The 10,058-nt window shown below is 45.4% G+C and overlaps 1 protein-coding gene across 14 annotated transcripts in view; it reads left to right on the plus strand.

Annotated features, from left to right (window-relative positions):
• The window catches only part of LOC143212937 (rap guanine nucleotide exchange factor 2), a 140,889-nt gene that overhangs the window by 58,624 nt on the left and 72,207 nt on the right, over positions 1-10,058 (plus strand). For 3 of the 14 annotated variants that reach the window (XM_076432274.1, XM_076432277.1, XM_076432275.1), the window contains exon 1: positions 6,915-9,804. The exons of 6 other annotated variants lie outside the window; for them this stretch is intronic. Coding sequence is in view for 1 of the 8 variants with exons in the window: in XM_076432269.1 (XP_076288384.1) it covers positions 10,005-10,054 (50 nt within the window). In the remaining 7 variants the exon portion in view is untranslated. Of the gene's footprint in view, positions 1-6,908; positions 10,055-10,058 lie in introns of those variants that run through there. 5 more of the 14 variants (XM_076432261.1, XM_076432260.1, XM_076432268.1 and 2 more) reach the window with 5 other exon arrangements.

A 10,058-nucleotide genomic window follows, 5' to 3' on the forward strand; every position in this document is an offset into this window, starting at 1 on the left:
TGTGCCTTCCGTCCTCTCAATAAAAGAAAAAAATTCAGTCGTGGACTACGGTATAGTTCACGGTTACTCCAGACCCTAACTACGAACATGGCTAGTGATTTCAACTGAGCCTTTGAGATACCTGGGTACTCGGGTACGCGTGAGATACTGGGGTATACAAAAATTACCCGGGTGTCCGGGTATCTCAAATGAGATCTGAGGTAGATAAAATATATTAAACTGGTGATATGTATATTAGGATATAAAAACAATTTTTTTTAATTATTTCCACAGTCCAATTTTTATTTCAGCTGTCGCATTGTCAGTTGTACGCGATTTTATTCCCTGATGTATTTCGTGTAGGTATCTCATACATAGACTGCGCATTTCATGCATTTATAACAAAAAGGGGTACGTACAATTTAAAACAATGGACATATTTAAAAGATTTAACGCCACCAGTGTATTAGTTTCACCTTAATCAGATAATTAAAGGAAGAATACATTTTCATTTGGCACCTGTCTTGCAATCAATACGAACATTTTTTATTTTGCATAAAGATCCGCGCGCGCGCGCGCACACGCGCGCACACACACACACACACACACACACACACACACACACACACACACACACACACACACAATCTCTATACACACACAATCTCTATACACACACATATTTTGAGCATATATTGAGCTGGGCGAGGGCTCATTCTAAAGAGGAAGGTTAGATGCAGTGCGCTCCAGTCATCTCATAAGTCAAAAAAGTCTTTTAGAGACAGAATAATGCATTGAAATCTGCGGGTTTTTTTCTAGATTTTTTCTCTGCTCTAGGCCCTCATATTATTAGATATAAACATAATCTCGTTAAAATCATGAGAAGAGCGCAGTACATCTAATCTTCCTCTTTCGAATGAGCCCTCACCCAGCCCAAAATTTGCTCAAATAAGGACACTAAGTGAAAACTAGCAAACCCATGTTTCGACCCAAAATCTAGTAAGATTCTAGTTATTTTCCAGTTACAAATCGAGCCTATACTACCCCCGTAAGCAGCGCAGCGGGCCAAGACGCTTCTGCCTCGTTTCTTATGGTTCCTCGCGCGGGAGATCGCTAAGCCGACTTCCAGTAGAGTAGACTCGTCGTCCGATCCCATTACGCGCGGTTGGCGAGAAAAAATGCTCGATGAAAGAAAAGATCTCCTCCCTCGTTGGTCGACGTCAGCCATTTTTCGGCCGAGGAAAATCCGAAAAGGTTCCCGAGGCGAGTCCTCATATCGAAGGGAGGGCACGTGTCCGCCATCTGCATCCCGCAGGAATCCATCTGCACCCTTCTCTACAGTGCGCGGGGCTTAGTTCTCTACGTACATGTGTGTATGGCATACATGTGTGCGTTACGCCGAGGCTGCGTAGGCCGTAATACGTCGTTATATCCGGTCTTCCGTTGGAAAATCCTCTCGCGGAAGCTTCACGGTCGCCGGGTATTTTCCCCGAGAAGGTCAGAGGCAGGCTTATTAACTTCTTTCGATGAATGCGTCTTTTCGTACGTGTTCTGCTCTATCGATCCAGTTCTTTTTCACCTTGCCCCAGGCTTGTTTCTCCATTATTGGCTGCCGTGTTTTCACGCAATGATACGCCGCGCCATACCCCGCGACGATAGGTCCGACTTCGTTTTCATCCATTTCTACAAAACGGATAAAAAGACGTACGAGCTGAAAAAATATCCAGTCAATTCGATGTTTTTCATCGGTAAAAAAATGGTTGCACTCGAAGTCCGTTTCGGCATCGGGTGCTAAGTTAGCACGTCACTACGGAAAATGTAGAACTAGTGGAGCTCTCGGTGATCCATTCGATAAATCACGCCCTGATTTCTTTTTCACCCAGTCTTCCCGCGCGGTTATTTTGTGGTTCTGGTATCGACAGGCTCGTTATACCCGAAGTGGGAAGCAAATTGCGCGGAAAGTTCCCGGCGAACGTTTATCTAACTGCTGGGCAGCTAGAACATCGCACAATCGTAATTGAGTGGAAGTCTCTAAATGATTGAAATGTTTTTGTGTAGGTAAATTCCATAAGATCGATTAATTTTACATCTGGTAACCGTGTTCTTTATTTTTGTTTCAGGTAAGTGGAAAACTTTTCTGTTCACACACTTGGTGACTCGGCAACATTCGAGTAAGTACACACATCCACATATCATGTATGTATTTTCCAAGATTTGCAGCTGTTTCTGCGTTAACAAAACCTGATCTTTTACAAACAGGATTTTCAATTTAAAAATCTGAAACGAATTGCAGAGTATGTGTTTGATTTTTCTCGGAACTTCTGAACATCGTTAACTAGGGAAAATAGGCTAAAACCTAATTTTTCGGTTTTACCTCATAACTGTCCTCCCAATTGAGATACAGGGTTGAAATTTTACACGGTATGTTTCTTCTTGATGCCCTATCGAATCACCGAATTATGTCGGTAATATAATTCGGCTGGAGAACACTTTTGACCAGCTTACCCCGGCTAAACCATATTCCAATTTCGATGTTGCGACCTCTCGATACTTGTTACGGCTTTTCCGCGACGTCGTGGAGTACACTCTCGAGCGAGATGATCGAACCGACGCGACGGGCTTTTTCGCGAGGAACAATCTAGCGTGTGCTCCTCGATCGATGAGTTCCTCAGCGGCCTCTCCGCGTATCGGGGACAAAAGAAAAGAGGGACTTTCGTAACGGTACTAGTGTCACTGGTAGCACAGCGTGGCTAAGGTTTAGTCTAGAGTCTAGACAGTGGGCAGGTCGATATCTGGCACCTCCGCTATTCAGGGACCCGCAAAGCATGGTCGTGAAACGGGTACCAACACTGCGAACACCGACTTGGGACGAAAAAGGTGGACACGACGAGCAACGAGCGACGCACCACGCGACGGGGAACAGGGTAAAGTGGATTCGCGACAATGTCGATGGTCCACCGTGTCTGCCTTTATACGATGGTGGCTGGATCGAACACTGGCGCTTCGGAAAAAGCTTCCGTCGAATTTTAACAACGCGCCTAACGACTACCAGAAGTATTTGAACGGAAAATCTGCACATAACGGCATTGACTACCTTCGGGAGAAAATGTACGGGGTGTATAGAAAGTACAGTGGTGCCTCGGTATACGACTTTAATCCGTTCCTGATGTTTGGACTTATGCCGAATAGGACGTATACCAAACCAACCTTTCCCATAAGAAGTAGTTCTATTTTGAAATAGTTCTCTCTCCCATCCTCAGGAGGTGGGGATGGGGGGTCAATTATGGTGTTATTGAATAGTATTCTTAAAAAAAAAGCAAATACGTCCACTTTTATTTTTCTGATCTGATGTGTATTTCTCAAGATATCTTTGTTAAAACATCCTGTCTCTTGTACCAAACCCCGTATCTGGAATCTCTGGCCATTTCCATACCTTTCCTTTTTCACATTCTACCATTGTTGTCACTTCATGAACACTCTGTTCATTTACTGGGCTATGAGTAATATCGTGGACCAGTGAATAGACACAACAAATTTTTAACGAAATATTCATTTTATAGCTATTTTTGTGATTTATATTCAATATTTAAACCCTCGTACATCTATATTGTTAGTAACTTTTATCTCATGTGTAAAAGAAAAGTATAAAAACTCATGTGTAAAAGAAAAGGTCGTGTATACGTACCTTATTAGTTTTAGCTCTGTTGCACACACTCAACGCACTTGGTGAAAATAGGCCATCTTAGAAACTAATGGTCAATTGACCAATATAAACCAATAGGAATACAGCTACGAAAAGGGTCATATATTCCATTGGCCCAAGAGTCATTATCGCTAGTATGCCGCGCGGCTTAAAATTTGTTGAAATATACAAAAGCGTTCATTTACTGGTGCCCGTTTATTCACTGGTGCAGTTACCCTATTATTAATTCGAGAACGTCTATTCTCCGATCTGTAGGAAAAGACAAACAAACAAACAAACAAAAAAACGAGCTAATAAAAACGTGGTAAAAAAGGGAGGCGAGGATCTTCGAAAATGTTTTTATTCCCGAAAATCTCGAGTGTCGATACGAGTCTCGATCGGCGAGAGTGCGCTGGGTTCCTGATTACGAAAACCCTGATAATTTATCCGGCGATCCAGTTGCCATGCACCGGTGCACTCGGTCAGGTTGCACGCTCGCTCCGGTTTCTTTCTGCGTCAGCTCTCGATGTCATAATCCAGCAACAACGTGTTTCATAATCTTCGGCGCGCATCATCTCCGTGCTCGCGGAAACGTCGCGTCGCGTCGCGTCGCGTCGCGTCGAGTCGCGTCGAGTCGCGTCGCGTCGTTAGCTTAACGAACTGAGAAGCGTTCGCCGATGCAATTAGTTGTTTTCCCTTGGAACGCACGCCGGAGACCAATTAAATCGCACGGTTTCAAATCGAGGATTAGATCCGATACAGATCTCCTCTCTGTATTCCGGCGCGTCCACCACGCGAACTCGAACACGGGAAATCCTTCGGTTGTGTCTCGGTTCGCGCGAGCACTCGAATCCAATTTAATCGCGTTTCACCTTAATTCCGTCGGCCGTCCGATTCGCAGAAATTCGTCGCGAGCTTGATCGCCAATTACTACTTTGACGTCCTGTTTAACGAAGCCGAAGACAATTAACGTTAGCGTTAATGAGGGCTGATTGGCAGACGAGTCGTCGCGTTCGCCTAACAGACGCGGGTGAATCGATTACTCTGTCCGGACCAAGGTTCTTTTGCGGAAAAGAATATATGTATATGGCACTGCGGGGGCCAATTGGTATTGCAAACCAGGCCTGGCCAACACGCGGCCCCTCGGGCGATTTTATATTTCTATTTAAACTTCTGTTTCTCGTTGTATGTATACAAAAAATATTAGATAAATAAAGGGGTAAACTTTACTTTATCGGACTCAAAACTTGTGCCTTTTTCCTATAAATTATGATGTATTTGGTATGTAATCCAATAGATTTGTACACGGGATGGCTGCAGATTGAAGTTTCGATCCTGTACGATCAATGGTTCAGGAGTTACGCTTGTTTAAAGTTGAGCAATCTGCAGTGTTTTCGACGGGTAAGGGCGTCGCCATATGAGAATCCCTAGCACGCGTGCTACTTCTGGCCATGCCTGCTCTAGCCAGTGTTACCAGACAGGGGTAATCGAAAAGGAATCGGGGGGAATACAAGTACCCCCTCTCTGATGACCAGAGTAAGAGTGAGGCAGAGTGAGGCGAATGGGAGACACGTTGCGCGTGCGCGATAGGAACTGAACGGTGGAATAGGATAGTGAAAGGGCATAAAGGTGGGGATAGCCTGGAGGGGGAAATGAGGTTGGTTTCAACCTCATTCTGGCATCACTGGCTCTAGCTCATCGGGAAGTGATTTAAAATTTGATTACAAGATTTGACGCATACAACAACAACAACAACAACGACAACTCGGCAAGCTAATATAAACGTAAAAAAAGGTGAAGTTGTTTTTGCAAAGACATCTCTTTTTGGTAGCCGTCGCAACCGCTGTGGAATGATCGTTGGGGGATCCCATCCTCCTCGAGTAGGTATCCTACGTCTTGAACATTCGACCTCGTCGATAGTAACATTTAAGGCGTATCGATTCGACGGTTCCTATATTTCTATCGTGATTACTCCACTCTTGGCCGAGGATAATACTCCCAAGAGGAACGATAGCGAAGCGATTCGACGTCGCTCGTTTACCCGAAGCGGAAGACCAAGGAAGCGGAACCGGAAGCGGCTATCGTTCGGATAAAAAGCCGAAGCACGCTAATTAAGCCGTCATTAATGAGGGAACCGGTGTAGGAGTGTACGGCGCGGCTTCGGTGGCGAGCGTTTTGTAAGGAATATACATATAGACTGCCGAAGGCACAGGAAAGGTTCATCGTCTGCTATTTCGTCTAACCTTTTAATGGTAAGGGGCATTCGAGTGCGCCGTTACGTCCTGGGACAATAGTATCGCGACTCGAATTAACATTACCGCAATCTTTTAATAGTTATCGTTCTCCATTACTGCTCCGAGATCTTGCCCCTCACCCCCCAACCCCACCCCGTTCGTTCCGATCCTTTGAGCTGGGTCGTTCCGACAATTAGCATAACTTTTATTCCCATATTGCTCTTCGATTAAACGGCAACCAGTTCAAGGCCTATGAAAATAAACAATTTCGACATTTCGCTGGAAAAAAATGCAGGCGCGACGCATTACCGATTGATGCAATTAGCGAAATTGTTAACCGCAAAACACCTTGAAATTAATCATCGTTAAATAATTTCCGGGACGATCGCGCGATACCCACGCCGCTCGTGAAAGAACTGCTCCCTTAGTCATCTAATTCATGCGCGGAGATAATTAATTTCCTCTTTCTCACGCGCATTATATTCTTGGCCGACTGATCGGAGATCATTCGAAACGTTGTAACGTTGTGTTCCCCTCGGCTCTTTCTCAGAGAAAAGAATCCGTCGGTGAACGCGAATTTCACGAATTTCACGAGGCGAGAGAGCGTACCCGCCGGTCTGATTACCCTGACACACGAACGAACAGTAATCACCGGCCTGATTGCGATAATATTTGCTCCGCGCAATATTCTAATGCACCCTGCGGTTTATTACGCACACATCTGCACGCAGTATTGTCCCCGTGTACATCGTATACTGTACACTGTACAGGGTGTACCGAAATTATACAGGATGTCTCAAAAGTTTCGACATGTGTGTGTCTCAAAGATCCTTCAACATCCGGAAATGGGATCCTGAGTTCATTCGAAGCAACATTTTCCTTTGCAAAAATGGCGTTCGCGGCTTCGTTTAGGAGTTATTAACGAAAAACGCAGACCAATCAGAGCGCAGCCTAGACGCGTGTTGGCACAGTCGTGTTTTTCGTTAATAACTCCTAAACAAAGCCGCGGATAACATTTTCGCAAAGGAAAATGTTGCTTGAAATGATCTCAGTTTCCCATTTCCGGATGTTGAAGGAATTTTGAGACGCATACTCTGTCGAAACAATCTTAGCGAGAGTTTACACCCTTGGTTTGGTGGAAATTGACGTAAAAATCCGGAATTTTCTCCCCCCTCGTTAAATCGTACATGCTGATTAAATTGTCTAATTTGTAAGCTACATTCGACGCGCAACGCCGACGGAAAGTCAGTTTGGAGTTTCCAGCGGCGTAAACGGGCGGCGCAAAGAGTTTCGACGAAACTACTGGCAATTTGAAGGGAAAACTCCGGGGCCGCAGGCTTTCCCGTTTATAAGTTACGGCGCATGCATAATGGCAATTTCATTTGCACGGCACAAGGTATTCTTAATGTCTTTTAATGAAATGTGGCGAGGAAGAATTTCATTTCGTCTGTGTGCGCGGACGGCCTTGCGAAACCAACGAGATCCCCGCGTCTGGAATAGCCGAACCGTAGGAAATAAGAGGAAACTCCTTGGGAACAGCTTCTGGAGGAGCACCGATATGCATTTTACAGGTTTGTTCTCTCGATTGCCCTGACATTCTGTTCCAACGAATCTTTCAGATTCGAACGCGTTGATGGAAACATCCCCACACCTTGGAGGTGGCAAACATTTTTTTATCCATGAACCTTTAGGTTAGAAAAAATGTACTTGCTTAAAAGGGGTGATTCCTGAGGACATTTGAAGCAACAATTTCCTTTGCGAAAATGTTCTCCGAGGCTTAGCGGAGGAGGTATTAACGAAAAACGCGAGCCAATCGGAGCAGAGGCTCCGTTGAGCGCGGCGTTGGCATTGGCCGAGCCAGCGTGCCTCCACAGTAGACGCGCTCCGATTGGTCTGTGTTTTTCGTTAATAACTCTTCAGCGAAGCCGCGGAGAAGATTTTTGCAAAGGAAAAAGTTACTTCAAATGACCTCGGGCATCGTACCTTTGAACTACAACATCAGTTTTGGGACACCCTGTAGATGTAGGTATGGGGTACGCGTGGTGGATTGTGGATGTTACGCGGGCCGCGAGAAAATTGAAAGCGGTGACGTTGTAGCGGCCTCGAAAGGAACTTTTGTTTGCCGCGGTCCGGCTGCATCCTCCGCTTAATCACTTTTTTAATTGCTCCTTGCGCGGCGGTCGCACTCGGACAGGGCCAACGATGTATCAGGAAAAGCCTGGACGAACCGTGGACATTTTTTTGCAGTTTTTATTGTCCCTTCGTTCGCGCAAGTTCCTACGAACGACCGAAACGAGGAAAGCAAACAGCGTCGCGGGAAGGCTTTCGCGTATCTCATTTTTTCCCTCCCCCATCCGCGTCCGTTTAATCGCGGACCCTTTCGCTGGAAGTTTTATTTGCATTGGAAAATTTACTCGGTTCCCGTACGAAGCTCGGAACACCATTGCGTTGCCGACGCGGCACGGCGTTCCCGTAGTGACAGCGGATTCACCCTTTTCCCTCTCTGCTATCTCTCTCTCTTCCCCTCCCTCGCCCCTGTCCCTCTGCTTTCTACTCTCTGGGCGTCCCACCTCTTTTTGCCCCGTTTTCAGGCATTATGGCGAACGACAAGCACGCTCGAAGTTATTTGTGACCGGGAGTTATTAAATTTCGTGAACCCGGGGGACGACTGCGTTGTCCGAAATGAATTTTTTCAGTCATTCCGTACCGGCTCCCTCGAGTTCCCTGAAATCCGTGAAAGACGGTAAACCGCGATGTAATGTCGAAGCTATTATTCCAATCTGAACCATGATATTGTTAGCTATGTTTTTCTGAGTCTTTATACCAGTCTGAAACTAAAAGAGACTAAAAAACGGTAAACCACGATGTAATATCGAAGCTGATAATTCAATCTAAAGCACGATGTTGGTCATGTTTTTGAGAGTCTTTGTACCAGTCTGAAACTAGAAAACTTTATAAAATTTGAATATTTGCAAGTTTATACAGAAGGAAGAATTAATATATTGAGGTGGCAGCGAATCAAAAAGTGTTTACAGTAGAGGCATGACTATCGATTATCGATAGATTATATCGTAATCCATCGATACTCGAAGATGCGTCGACGGCATCGTCGAATACAATTTAACTTCGAAATTTCGATTTTTTCAAAATTTCCGAGTGTTTTTTTTTTTTGGTCGCGGTTGGTACTAGGGATGGGTTTAAAAAATCGATTTGTTTCAAAATTGTGTATCCAAAAATCGATTCGAAAAAATAGATTCCTCAGAAAAAATTCAAAATCGCATCGGAAAAATAGATTCCACAGAAAATCCATTCAGAAAAAATTGAAAATCGCTTCAGAAAAATAGATTCTACAGAAAAAATTCAAAAACGCTTAAAAAAAATAGATTCGACAGAAAATCTATTCAGAAAAAATTGGAAGTCTCTTCGGAAAAATCGATTTAGGATCGGCCACCCCTAGTTGGTGCCGGGCGGTGGTTGAAATGTTAATGAAAAAGAGCTTATGTGTTTCGGTGGTACTTGCGGCGAGCGGTAGAATGCGCATGCGTCGCGAGATTAGTGGTAGTGGTAGCGCGGGAGTGGCAGTGTGGAGTGTGGTCGAGTCAGGTCGAGTCAAGCAGTAGAGTTTCGGACGCCGCAGCGCGTGTTTCTGGGTAGTCGATGGTCGATTCGCGTTTCATGTTGTCCGACACCGTCCGTCGTGTGTAGTGCATGTATAAATTGAATATTCCGCAACTGTCATCCGTATTAACAAGTGTAAGCGTGGAGATTCGACGATTTCCGAAAGAAAGACTCGCGCGACAACGTTCCGTGATCGTTGGCCGTTTGTTGACACGAGCCAGAGGCTGCTGTGTTTGTTTTCCGGTTGGGGAGTGCAATCATCTGTGGATTAGCCGGAGCAGCGACGGACAGGTTATTTCGGCGGCCGGACGCGCACCTCGTGTGCACAGTGTGCACTCCCGATCCGTGAACCAGGCTCATCGATCGCTGCTTCAGATTATATTTACCCCGGCGACGCCGACAACGCGCGCCCCGACGGAACCTGGAACATGGAAGATGGAAGATGAGCCTCGCGACCAACGGCTCCCATGATTTCACCACGATAAACCATTATGCGAGATCGTTTCTATGCGCGGAACAGCCGCCTCGACTTTGAATCACGGTAA

Source organism: Lasioglossum baleicum, chromosome 10 (assembly GCF_051020765.1).
Source record: "Lasioglossum baleicum chromosome 10, iyLasBale1, whole genome shotgun sequence".
Lineage (NCBI taxonomy): Eukaryota > Metazoa > Arthropoda > Insecta > Hymenoptera > Halictidae > Lasioglossum > Lasioglossum baleicum.